The 13,557-nt window shown below is 32.0% G+C and overlaps 2 protein-coding genes across 2 annotated transcripts; one reads left to right on the plus strand and one right to left on the minus strand.

The window, feature by feature from the left end:
- Positions 1-243: 243 nt before the first annotated feature.
- Wdr24 (WD repeat domain 24) lies at positions 244-7,015 on the minus strand. Its single transcript, XM_066299543.1, has 13 exons — positions 6,806-7,015; positions 6,336-6,452; positions 5,961-6,077; positions 5,459-5,681; positions 4,630-4,843; positions 4,154-4,402; positions 3,702-3,990; positions 3,430-3,651; positions 3,145-3,372; positions 2,967-3,091; positions 2,619-2,790; positions 2,309-2,566; positions 244-1,771 (listed from the first exon to the last, which is right to left on the minus strand). The coding sequence occupies exons 2-13, from the start codon at positions 6,424-6,426 to the stop codon at positions 1,653-1,655; spliced, it is 2,307 nt and encodes a 768-aa protein (XP_066155640.1). The 5' UTR covers positions 6,427-6,452; positions 6,806-7,015; the 3' UTR covers positions 244-1,652.
- A 564-nt stretch (positions 7,016-7,579) lies between these two features.
- LOC136348629 (uncharacterized) lies at positions 7,580-11,120 on the plus strand. Its single transcript, XM_066299613.1, has 5 exons — positions 7,580-8,329; positions 8,523-8,613; positions 8,937-9,065; positions 9,517-10,029; positions 10,090-11,120. Exons 1-5 carry the CDS (start codon positions 7,700-7,702, stop codon positions 10,107-10,109), a joined length of 1,383 nt encoding a protein of 460 aa, XP_066155710.1. The 5' UTR covers positions 7,580-7,699; the 3' UTR covers positions 10,110-11,120.
- The last annotated feature ends 2,437 nt before the right edge of the window (positions 11,121-13,557 follow it).

Below are 13,557 nucleotides of genomic sequence, written 5' to 3' on the forward strand. Positions count from 1 at the left end.
AGAACGAAATTTTTCACATTCAACCAATAATTCATAAATCACTGGCAAAAAAGTTTATTTATTTTTTACTGTAAACTGTAATATTCAATGTGAAATATTATATAGAAAACAAAAAAAAAACAAATAAACATTTTTATATAATTAATAAATAGCTACTTACTTGTGTTGTTTTCTTTTCAGTTGATCAACGTAAGCTCATTATAAGGTCCTGACAGATGGTTTCTCCCATAATTAATGTGACAGTTGATATTTTATTATAAATTATATTTTCAATGGTATTCAGGTTAAATTAAAAAGTACCTGCAAAATAAATTAGAATTGATAAATTTTGTAACATCCATATGCAGGGTGTTCATTTGAAAACTTCCAAACGGGATAGGTTTTCTAAAAATTGGGGAAACCTGTCGATTTTGTCATCGAAGGTGAACAAAGTTTACATAGAGATGTTGTGTAAAATCGTGACACGATGCTTATGGCTATTGTTCATAGTAATTAAATATACCTTTTAGATCATATCATCTAGCCCTTTAAATTGTAGTTTTAACAGTCTGAGACAAATGGTGTAAGTTTTTAAATTAACACCCTGTATATTTTAAAATTCAATAATGTTATTTCCTCAGTCATATCTGCAGTTCCTATGATCTTTCCACTACAAAAAAATTACGCATGGGGACGTTATTTCAAGATGGTACATAAAATGTTGTTTACGTAATACTGTATTATTTTGCATTACATAAATATCAAGACGATTTTAGATCAGGTAAATTAATTATTAAATGTCATTAAAATACAAAAAAAATTCAATACTATTTACTTACCATATTGAATATCGAATTTGGGAATTTTAACTTTTGGTCCACAGAACAAAATCGTTAATTTTTGTTTCTTCAGAATACATTCCGCTTTTAAATATTTTTTGATATATGTTAAGACGGGCCCAAAGATATGACTGACAACTGGTAACAGATGCATTTACCAAAGACATGCACGAGCACATGATATTTGAATGCAAACTTGAATGTTTTTTTTAATAACCATCCTTCACTAAACGTGTTTCTATTCTTACAGTACTTAAATTTATCAACAACAGAGTTCTATACAAAAATAAACAGTTATACATCTTATGAATACATAATAAATATAACTCCAAAAACTTGGAAGGAACTATATACATAAAATAACGAGTGATCATTAAAAAAACCGCGTTGAAATATCGGAGGCATATTTAGGATAAATTTATATGTCACTTATTGTTAATGTTAGATTTTGATAGTAAGTAGCAAATGGCTTAATCACGGTTATTTTACCTTCAGGTGTGAAGTTTTTTTTAATGATCAGGCGTTACTAGTTTGTCATTGAGCAGGTTAATTATTAAGGTTAAAAAAGACACACTACTTAAACAGAGTACATTTTTACCGTGTTAAAGGTAGAGAATTTAAAAAAACCTTAATCATTGTTGTAACTCCACCTCCAAGGAAAATTGGAGCAATCATATATAGCGACCAAACATTAGCTACTTTTGTCTAGCATAGTGCTATACGTCATAATGAAACAAAAGTAGACAAAACAACTAGGTCATATTTTCGTCCTGAGTGCGCAGGGGGGTCCAAATACGCCATTGGTTCGTAACATATTGTTAAGATAGGATAGTATCAATTATATTCGCACCTATGACCACATCCAGTAGGACAAACACCCTTCATAGTCAGCCATTGCTTCATATGTCCTATATGTCCACCATGAGAACATCCTCTGCACCACACGTAAAGTCCTAAAAAAATGTGTGAAAAATAGAAGAAAAAATATTTTACAACATAGAAATACACTTTTTTTACACATAATATGATAACCATTATTTCTTGAGGCCCTATTTTTGAACTCTTGGTAACTTTGTGTTATTAAGTATCCAGTACACAAACAGTATTTCCTAACGACCGTTTGTCCAAAAGCAGCTCGTAATTATTTAAACTGAGAAAACACCAGCGATCAGGATATCGCTCAAAGAGTTACCGGTCTCTTAATCAATAGAAATAGAGAATCTAGCTGAAGTTTGAGTAATAGTCAATTTCTCCATCTCTATAAAAACTCCCTTGCTGGCAAAGTTACCAACAGGTTAAAAAACCGAACCTAATGGACGGAATATTTACATTTCAAGCCTAGCATCTGTAAACGTTTTTGTTCATCAGCGTAGGAACTTTGGAAATAAAATTTGAAATAGAGAAAACTGGTGGTTTCTATGTCGTTTCTGTATATAATTTTCTGTGTGTTTATCCAATAAATTACATTCCAATGATTACTACTTACTTACCTCTAACTACCTGATGACATAAACTGCATACTCCATTTTCTGAAGTATGACATCTATCACAAAGCCAACCGACTCGCTGTAGAGGTTTCAGGCATTTCCCGCAATTTGTATGCATGGTGGTACTTTGCTGATTCAACTGACTCACGTTAGGTAGCCAAGATGTCTTTATTACTTGATTTGATATATCCCACAATTTATGCCTACACAAAATATCGATATATCCCAGTAGCCAATGCTCTTGAAGAGATTCGCTGAGTCCTGATAAATTTCAGTTTTTCAATATTTTCATTTGTAAAACTGATGAAATCACCTGTTAAGTACTTCCTACTATTGCCAAGGACAATTAAAATGGAAGCAACACTTTGAAGATCCCCTAAGTTTGAATAATGAATTAGTGTGTCGATTACAACGGAACTTGGATCCCAAGAAGGTTTTTGACAAGGCCTGATTTTAGTTAACATTCCAGGTAATCTATCATCCACCTGTAAAATCAAAATAGGTTTCATCGAGTGTTAATATGGGAGTAAAATTAAAAACAGAAAAACAATTGTCTTGATTAATTTTTGAATGGTCTGAAATTGTATTATAATATGAAAAATTCAAATAATGTTACTGTGAATAATTGTATCAAAACCAGAATAACCTTATTGTAATTTACCTGTATCGTGTGGGTGTCTTCCGCAAAATTCATACTGTGGTGGTGATCAGGGAATTGTTCAGGAGGAGGAGAACGGTCTAAAATCTCATGCCGGATCGGAAATGCCTCATTTGGTAAAGTCCAATCTTAAACTGTAATTTTCACAAAATACTCAGCACATTTTACCTATATTGCCTACCAACTTCAGCGGTCACTTGATTTATCCTGAGACCATACTGATAAAAGTCTAAAATTACTGGAGCTCCATCTAGTTCAACGTCAAGTTCATTTTCCCCAAAGAAGAAATCCCCTTTAGGTAAGCAACCATTGCGGAAATTTAGGTAATTTGGGAAGGCGTTGTCTACGTGGTCTTCATTTTCAGTTTCTTCATCACCCCCACTAAACTGTGCCACTGGTGTTTCACCTCCTAATTACAAATAAAATTTCATGATTCTACTCACTGAACGTCTGCTTTATTTCCTACCTTTTGATTTTTGGTCTTCAATAATTTCCATAATACCAATACCATCTTCGTGTTTATTGTTCGATTTAATAGAGTTCTGAATAAACTCCTCCCCATACATTGCCTTTATTATCTTCCACGTAACTGCCACATCATCTTTCCCAAACTCTTCGGCGATAGCAGCATTCCGTTCGCAAAGTTCTGAAACGCTTCGCCCGAACAAGGTATAACTTTTTGCTAGTTCTGACAAAATAACGTTCTATTTGCTGCATTTCCAATAAAAGATTACTTACTAATAAAAATGCTCGCTTCTTGTTGATCAACGTTATTAGGATTGAAATTATAAATGTGACTTGTGGCCTGATGAAAATTATCAATGGATTGGGTAGTTGAAATTTTCCGTATTAATACCACAGCCTTGCTTATAGAATTCTGGCTACTGCTATTATTGTTGCTAATGGTTGATACAATTTTTCTACAACTCACAACCTCGCCCTTTGCATTCACTGTTATTCCCTGCGGATTCGCTTTACTCGCTGGTTTTTGGGCGTCATTAAACGAATGGTGATACAGTGTATTATCCTGTAAGAAAAATAAACGTTATAAATTATCTTGTTCTTAGATATACATAAGTTGGCAGTGGGTGTGAATATGGAGTAAATCTATTCAATTTAATCCGCATTACACAATTAAACCGCAGAACTATTAAAAAAAGATCATTCTTTCAATTATAACAATCACTTACTCGGCCACTGCTTAAAAACACATTTGGATCCCCTCTCCATGCAACTCCACTGGCAATATCCCGGTGTTCATTAAATGCAGCATATGGAATATATGGTCTTCGTATGTCCCATATGTTAATGCTACAGTCTATAACAAGGGCACAACTGGCTATTTGATACTTGTGTTGTGGCCTCCACTTAACACAACCAATGGAGGCAATAGTGTGAATTGTGTATTCTAGAGTCGGTTTACTTGTCAGGTCCCAAACCTGAAAATTATCCAGTTTCAAGTACATTTATAATATACATTTAACACAATCAAAATAGCTTAAAGGAAGCCACATAGCTATAGTACGAGGCTAATTTTCAATCAAGTATTTGGTTGAAACGATTCTCAACTACATGTCGGATTCAAAAATATACGGAAGACATTAAAGCCTGGTAAACCATAACAAGGTACATTTAATTCGTGAACTGAATATAGAATCTAATATACCTTGATAGTTTTGTCACGACTAGCCGTTGCTACCCACATGGTTTCTGGGTGCCAATCACAAGCAAATACGGGCCCACTATGAGCCGTAAATTGCACTTGCAATTTATCCGGTTTCCGAACGTCCCAGATTTGAACACTGCCATTTTCCGAGACCGCTGAGAACGTGTAGGAGTTGTGAGGACTGAACTGAACGTCTCGTACACTCTCGGTATTACTGAAACGTATAAGTAAAGTATTACAACGGGATTGAAATATTCTTAAACGAATGGAAATTGCATCTGATGATAAGTATTTAATGTAGAAATTTTTCACCTTTCAGATTCAAAAGGCAAAAAACTGAGGGGTTTTGATGACGCCAACTGAGAGTAAATCTAATGTAACTTAAGAATAGTTGACATTAATCAGATTTCTAGATCATTGTGAGCATTGTATGAAACCTACCTAGGAAACTTTACCTATGTAGCAGAGGAAATGCAAAAAAATTATTGAGGCTTTATAACTATCGCCAATCAGAAAATAAATAGCTAATTAGAGAAATATTATTAACTCTTGCTCAAATGAATTGTAATAAGAGATATGTTCATGTTTTGCTTTCTAGATATCCATGAAAATTATCTTCTATATAAAGTTACCAATCCTTTAATAATGTGACCTTAAATACTAAAAAATATAAATTCATGGAACTTCACCAAAACGATTTCATTAATCCCCTTAGAGAACCATTACAATGAAGGTAGAACATTGGCTCATTTCGTGGTATTCCATGAAAATTATCCTTTCAATAAAATTTGTACTACTTTCAGATATTATCCCTTAATAGAATAATTACCTATAAAACACTGACACGGCGTTTTTGACCCGAATGTCGAAATAGCGCATCGTGCCATCTTGCGAACCAGATATTAATTTGTACGGTTCAGTAGCGTGAAAATTTACTTTATTAACCGTTCTCTTGTGGTCCTGATAATCTTGCTCTTGCATGGCCTTGCCAATCCTGCTTAAATTCCAAACGCAGACGTGGCCATTGGTTGCTGCAGTTGCAACATAGTGATCTTAAGGAAAAAAATTTTAGTACTAAGAATGCAAAATTTTGCCTTACATACTTCTGATTGTTTCCATTTTAATGTAACATGATTTTATGCCCTCTTATATATAATTATTATGTAATTTATACCTTTTCATCTTATGTGAAATGGTAAAAATTGACTGGCATTTCAATCTCATGCCAATTTATAAACTTCCCTATGGCATTTATTATTATAATAAATGGTTAAAGAAAAACACAAATATATATAATGTAACTAATAATAGTTATTTAATGATTTGCTTACCGTCACTCAAACTCCAGGCAACATCATTGCAGGAAAAATTTAAGTTTAAGTGCTTCAAACTCCTCAGATTACACACCTCCTTAAATCGATCATCCCCAATTTGGTAAACTTTGAAAACTAAAAAGCACATGTCTGGTAAACTGCATAATTACTGTGGAGAGGTAAATCTCTGATGAATTTTTAATAGATTAATTAGTGATCACAGAAATAAAATCTATTAAGAACAGTAACTTTCATAATAGTTTTTCTGAATCATAAAATAGGTACTAAATACCTTTCCATTAAAATTCCACTACTTAATCTGTTTCTTAATTTTGTAAAGCTCTTTACAACAAAATACAGGCATGAAATTGATTGAAAAAAAGAGGTAGTTACCATTTCTCCCACCAACTACAACCTGAGTAAAATCTCTGTTTAATGCCAGAGCATTCACAGGTCCCTCCTGAGTTACCGAAAAGGTAGCCATTTTATTATTAAGTTATCACATTGATCCTAAAATTGATCTGTATAAAGCATTGCTTAAGATATATTTTCAAAGTCAAAATTTTAATGTAGTTGATGATGTTTCCCACCAACCAAAAAAGGTAGACCATATAACATTTTTAGAGGTTGAAAAGTGTGCAATCATGTTCCTATAGAAATTCACTTACAGTTAAAAGTTAATATCACATTAATAGTTTAGTTCTAAGGCACAGTTTTTGAAACTCCTGGTAACTTAACTGGCAAGATAATTTCCATAGAAATAATAATGTTAGAACAGACCATTCGTCAATTTCTACATATCGATGGTAAACATTTAGCTGAAGAAATTATCAGAATAGTTCAGACTTCATGATTATACTTACAACTAGATGGTTAATGAACTTCCAAAGGATATACAATCAAAAAGATAAAAGCAAAAATCACTAGCTATATAGATTGGAAAACTATGTGATACATATCTATCTCATTGATAAAAAATGTCAATACAAAATTATTCTTAAATTTTTATAACAAAAACAAAAAGAAATTATTTTGTTTGTTTACTAACAATCATGACATGAATCACACATGAGCATTGTAAATACTTTGCTTGATCTGTGATATAACCTTAAAACATTTGACAATTTATTAATTACTTTACGTTAATTTGGCAACGTTGGAGTTCGTCATTCGCCTGATCGAGTCGAAGTTAAGATTATGTCAGCAAAACAATCTACATTTAATATATAATCTAATATATCTATATACTATATACTCTGATAATCTAATAGATATCTCTAATAAAACGGTTCTGCAATTAGAATAAAATTTATTCTTTGTTGCACAAAATGATAGATTTATATTTGTCTTAAACCCTAGTTTGGGAAGAAAATGCAAGTTGAAATTATTTCCAGGAAGAAATCCTCAATGCAACTTTTAAAAGTCATTTCATTTTATATCACACTATCATTACTTCATTTTGATTTTCAGATTACACTTCGTTCCGCTTTTAAAGAGTTTTCGATATATGTGACGGCAGGCTAAATGACCATTTTAGAGTCTACGTGGTTGCCACATTTCGAGATTATTGTTTTATAAATAAATCGGTAAAATTATTACCCTAACCTAACCAATTTTGAACTTTTTAAACCATTCAAAAAAGTGAATTTTATTAACATAAAGTACTCAAAAAGATCATTATTAATAGGTTTAGGAATAATTTACTGTGTTATTTTAACTTAACATTTTCCTTCGTGTCAGTGAAGTAAACCTCAAAAATGCAACATTTTCTTCTAAGTTTAATTGTTCTCTTGGCAAGCATTGCACCTTTCCACTTATGTCAGTGGGTAGACCCCCACAACATGAAGATGGGTGAAAAGGCCAAGTACAATATCAAACCTGTGTTAAAGAAAACCATCAGCAGGCCTGAGAGCGACTTAATTGAACTGGAAAAATCTTCAGATATTCCTTTTATTCTTTCCAATTCAGTGCTAAAAAGAATTATAATAATACTGATGAAATCAGCTCGTTTCGATAAAAATGATCCAGAAAACTACACTGGCAATATACATTTCAATATAAGTCCAAAGGATTATGATTTTTTAAACAATGTTGGTGAAGAAGATTTGTTACAGCCAAATCAGTTACAAAAGATTGATGCAATTTTTAGTGAGGGTTTTAGAAAAAGCTATATTGACATATATATGGAAGAAATTCAGGCAGGTCAAACAAAACTGTACCACCTAGTGTTTAATATGCAGAACATGTGGATACTGGGGGCAGTATGTTTGATGTACTGTATGTATAATCTTGTTAAAAATGATTTTTCACTTTCCTACATTGTGAAATATTTATTCATATTTATAATAATTGTTGACGCTGGATGTAGATACAACCATTTACTTAATGTAAGTATAATTACATGTATGGGAGGGTAAATTGTTCTTTAGGAATATGGTTGCATACATGATATATTGATGATCTTAGAAAAATCAATAACAAATCAATCTAACCTTATCCAAATATTCTTTCATCATGTTCACGACAACTGACGATTCTGAACAATATATCATTATATTATTGATTGTTTTCTGGCTTCAGGAAGCTGAAGAATATAATTTGGGAGTCCTTTATTCAAATAAATGTGATACCCATAAAATGAGTTGGAGTGAGTGGACCAAATACATGTTTAGTAAGTACTATGTTATCAAAAAATTGTTGCATTACTATACTAAAAGAAATATATATATTTTTTAATTAACAAGGAAATTTTCCAAAAAGTGCCATGTAAAAAAGTGCTTTCTTTTCATAGCTTCAATTCGTTATGGAACGAAATAGTCACATTAAAAATTACATATCTACCAAATATTTATTTTCATATAGTACTATTATACTACTTAATTTTCTATATTTACAATGAAGAGTAAAATAAATATATATTTTAAAAATAAAAAAATTATACTCTCTATTTAATTGATGGTATTCGATAAAGTGTATTATTTTGTCTTGTTACAGGTTCAAGAGATTGTGAAAGGAAAACTGTAACACCTTTAGATGTGTTTTTATATCAAATTAAAAATCTTATAATAGTGCCCTTGGATGCAATTGGAACAGGAATGGGTGCTTTTGGAAACAAGATGTTTAGTAAGTAATTTGCATTAGTAAATATTTTTTAATGTTATTGTAAGTGCAAGACGTTTTTAAATAACTTTACTAACAGATGTTTCATTATGGCAAATGTCATCAATATAATTGATAAAAGGAATATACCCTTAAATTTATGCCATTTGTTCAGGAAACACTCTGTATAGGTGAAACCAGAATTTTAATAGTACAATACACCCATTATCAACAAAAATGCCTACCCTAGCTGAATGACTGATTATTAATTTCATGCTGATTCTAAAATTACAGAACTTTTAAAATTCTGAGATGTTAAGGAATCAAGAAAGTGGCTGTTACAGAAGGAAAAATAATCAATATATAACTATTTTTTGGTAAATAAAAGAAATCTTTCTTTTCACGTCTTTACCTGCCTAAATGCTATTAAATTATTAAAGAATGCTAACCCTATAAAAATGTATTTCTCTTGCAGCTGAACTTCCTTGGGGTCTTAATTTGGTCATGTGGCCTATCATGCTGATATTCGTCCTCGTTTTTTCTCTTTTCTTGATGACGATTTGCACAGGCAAGTCAATTGAATGTAGTCTCATCCCATTGAGAATTAGGTTTGCATTAAACAAACCTGCAGAATCGAAAAAGAACCTAGCAGACAAGTCAGAGCATAGACCATTTGTACAGAACATTCATGTATCAGTATCTTCAAATGCCAGTCACCCAATCGAAGGTGGTAATAATAATTCAACACAATCCGGCGCTCACATACTCCCAGCGCTTCAGTTAAATAAACTTTCGTTGGAAAATAATGCAGTGAAAGATGACAGTAAATCTATTGAAACCAAAGAGAGTGAAATGGGCGAGGTGGGCACTAATAAAGTATACGTCAAAGAGACCAAAGTGGATGAAAGTGGCGGCTTTATTGAAAATAGTAATAATGAAGAAGTGAATGTGGATAATACTTTTAAAAAAGTGAACGAGAGCCATGGAGGTGAAAAATAATTTTCTGTTTTTTCTTTCATATTAAGGGTGTTTTTAATAATTGTTTTAGATGGAATTTTTCTTCAATGAGTGATTCCAGATAAAATTTAATGTCTCTGGTAAATGGAAATTGCTGTATGTGCCTGCTTATTCGTACATATTAAATCAACAAATTGCTAGCATATTGGAGCTTCCAAAAAAATTCAGTGCAAACCCTGTTGGTTGAAATATCACGTATAAAAACAAATAATAATTCTAGCATTAAATTTGATTTAAAATAACCCCTTTAAGGTAATGATTTTATTATATTCACTTTCAAAGGCATATTTACTTTTTGCAGCGCCCTTATCAGTAGCAAAAAGCATTAAAAGGTGCACTGCAAAAACTAATAACAGAGATACTCACTTTTTTTGCTTTACATTTTGTCTACCAGAAATTTCATTCGATTTTTAAGATGTTTCTAGTTCCAAAACTCTCCATAGTATAATATAATTTTAATAAGGCATGTTTAAAGAATCATACGGTGATACTTAGTTGTAATTGACTTGTTTTGTTACATATGAATTTCGAGAAGAATTTCCAAAAAAGCAAAGAAAATTTATTCATAAATTGAAACGCGCTTTGATCTTAAATTGTTCGCGCTTAGGTCTTCTCGGTCATTGATGAGAAATATAGCACGATCAAAATGGAATTTAACAGCGAAGATACTTATGACCTGTATGTAGCGAATAAAATTTATTCCAAAGGATTGTTGACCAGGTATTTTTGATCCACCCTTTACTATCAGTTGAATATGTTTAAGCGAGAATTGATGGTGACATGACTAACGATTTCAAGTGTATTAATGTTTATTAGGAAAAATAATTTTATTCGTAAATTATATAATATAAGAAAATCGTAATGTATTAATTACATAGTGATTCATTTTTTAAAATAATGTGATTTAATTAGACATCAGACCTAAATACTATACTAATTTTAATTCATTAGGATATACAGTAAGATCAGCTTGTGATATGTACTGGGTACAATGTTATTTGTGTGAAAGCTGCAAAACTACTTATATTAATAAAAAATAAAATTGTTGTATTTTTATTGAAACTGTCGCATAATCTCTGCACCATTCGCTTCCCAAAATACCGCAGAACGAATTTATGATTTTGCGGAGTTTAGGCAAGCAATAACGGCCTTCTAGCCATATAAACACAGTAATTGATTAGACGGTTTTTTATATCGTAACAATTGCCAGTGACGTGGTTTCACTCTAACTAATATAAAACGGAAGTTGGGATTCGTACTTCGGCTTTGCGGACCGCGCATTATTAAAAACGTTGCCCTGTTTGAATTTGAAGATGGACTTTAAACTAGATATGATCAACAGTTGTTTTAATTTTCAAACATGCAGAGTCTTTGCGAAGCATGGTGTACCAAATTAAAATGATTACTTTATCATGGAGCAATAAGTTCAGTTTGGTTTATAAACCACTGTCCGTAAATGCGTAAGTTTCGAGATGGGGGGTCAAAGTTTTGTAAACAAAATTGGAATATAAGAAATTTTCTAAAAGTGCTCGTACCGTTGTTTAAATGAAATTTTATGAGTATTATTTGTTGCCCACTGCGGTTTGGAGTGTGAATTTACCAAATATCCCTACTCAAAACCAAAGTTATTTCTGAGATCCTTAGGGAATTTTTAATTAAAAAGTTCTATTGAGCTTTCCTACTATAACGTACCATTTTTCAGGATATATTTTTTAAAATAATTTTAATCCATGACTATTCAATTACTGTTGACACAATAAAATCTTGCCCAAAAGGTTTGAGAATCGGCGTACAATATTATGAGCAGTACTTCATCAAAAAGAGTACAGTTTCCTCAGTAAACTTGTGCTTAGTTTCATGACATTCAAGGTGTTAAGGCGTAAGCGAAACCTCTTGATTTAATTGTCCTTTCTCAAGCTATTTAGATATCCATGCTTCGCCACTTTCCATCTTGATAAAATCACTGGCGATATAAGGAACGAATATAAACTCGTACATTAAAATATATAGTGCCTACCTACTTTTTAATAATAATTTAAATCTCAGATTGTACAATTCAGTTCTGCAATAAATCATTTGATCCGCATGCGGAAAAAGCAACCTAATGACTTAATTTCATGCAAGAGTAGAAATGTTAAAAAGTAAAAACAAATATATATTTTTCATTTAATAAGCCGAAAACATGTATTAATGTTAATTGTTGCTTTTCGTGGAATCTAGACCCGTTATGGATCAAATAATTAGCCCATAGATGGATAGAGATTCAAGTCACGTTTTGTATGAGGAAACTGATACTGTTTTTTACTTTTCTATATTTGCTTTTCTATACTTGGTATAGTATCGTTCTCTGATTTTAAACCTGATATCTTAAGTGGTTCTATAGAGTAACTATGAAGATCTATGGAGTCACTATTTCATCTTCTCTGCGATAATATGAATCACAAAAATTAAAGACTAGACAAATATTTCTTTGATGGAAAACGGTCGCCTTGTGCTTTTGTCCCCACCCATGTGGTTACTTCGTTGGGCCCCACTACCCGAGACACTGTCTAGTTTTCTTGCATTGGACCATAGCAGAAGGGAGTTCTTGATGAAACTGAATTATAGGTGTTTAAGAGAAGCTCCAGGCTCTTTTCCCATATGGCACTTCATGCCCCGTCCCGATTTTTCATTTTGCCTAAATAATTTTCTTTCTCTGAGCTCAGAAATTTGACTCTCTTGACAGATTGAATTTTCCCTTGAACTTGGCGGACAGGATGCATCAAAAAAGTAATATTAAGGGAGTGGAAATGCACGTAATCATTTATTTGAAAATATCTCGAAAACCGCTAGAGATACGAGTTTTTTTTTAAATATCTTTTTCACGTTGAAAAGATTAGAGTATAGGATTTCGTAAAAATATTGAAGTTATTGGCCCTCATTAAGAAGGTTAGAGCGATTTTTTAAATAGACGACGAGGCTTAAGTCGAGCTATCTCTCGGCATATATTTTAATTTATTTTAAATGATCCCCAAAAACCCTCCTAAGAGAAATTTGAAGTTCGCACATCAAGAACTATGACGATTGTTTCCAATTCACAGAACTAAAAATATTATTTCAACACCCTGTAGGATGAAAACAAGCAACTTTCATATGAGGGAAGTCAAGCTGAATCGCTCCTCGCATCCTCTGTCACTCAATTTTCATGTATATTTTTCTTTTTGGGGCCCCTCGTATAAATGCATTAAATTCTACGTTGCAATGAAGTCTGGAACTTTTTTGATGGCGCTAAGCCGATAACGTTTGTAATAAAAATAGTCTCAAAATAATGTGTTTTTCGGGCTACGGATAATAAGGACCTAAGGATTATGCAAACTTAGTAGGTCCTAACATAATCAATTTTTATTAGTATTACGAGTATAACAGAGGAATCATTTTTGGTATAACATGAGAAAATTAAAATTAAAAATTAAATAAACTTGGTATTCAGGCCTGATTGTAAATTTAAGGAAAATTTACA

Source organism: Euwallacea fornicatus, chromosome 34, assembly GCF_040115645.1.
Source record: "Euwallacea fornicatus isolate EFF26 chromosome 34, ASM4011564v1, whole genome shotgun sequence".
NCBI lineage: Eukaryota > Metazoa > Arthropoda > Insecta > Coleoptera > Curculionidae > Euwallacea > Euwallacea fornicatus.

Bases quoted from the DNA above. Each gene is read 5' to 3' on its own strand.
- Wdr24 (XM_066299543.1), bottom strand. From the start codon at position 6,426: ATGGCTACCTTTTCGGTAACTCAGGAGGGACCTGTGAATGCTCTGGCA. The intron at 3,652-3,701 runs GTAAGTAATCTT...TTATTTTGTCAG, and splicing joins AGAAGCGAGCATTTTTATTA to AACTAGCAAAAAGTTATACC. The intron at 1,772-2,308 runs GTAAGTAAGTAG...ACATTTTTTTAG, and splicing joins ATGTCATCAGGTAGTTAGAG to GACTTTACGTGTGGTGCAGA.
- LOC136348629 (XM_066299613.1), top strand. From the start codon at position 7,700: ATGCAACATTTTCTTCTAAGTTTAATTGTTCTCTTGGCAAGCATTGCA. The intron at 8,614-8,936 runs GTAAGTACTATG...GTCTTGTTACAG, and splicing joins GTGGACCAAATACATGTTTA to GTTCAAGAGATTGTGAAAGG. The intron at 10,030-10,089 runs GTGAAAAATAAT...TAATTGTTTTAG, and splicing joins AGTGAACGAGAGCCATGGAG to ATGGAATTTTTCTTCAATGA.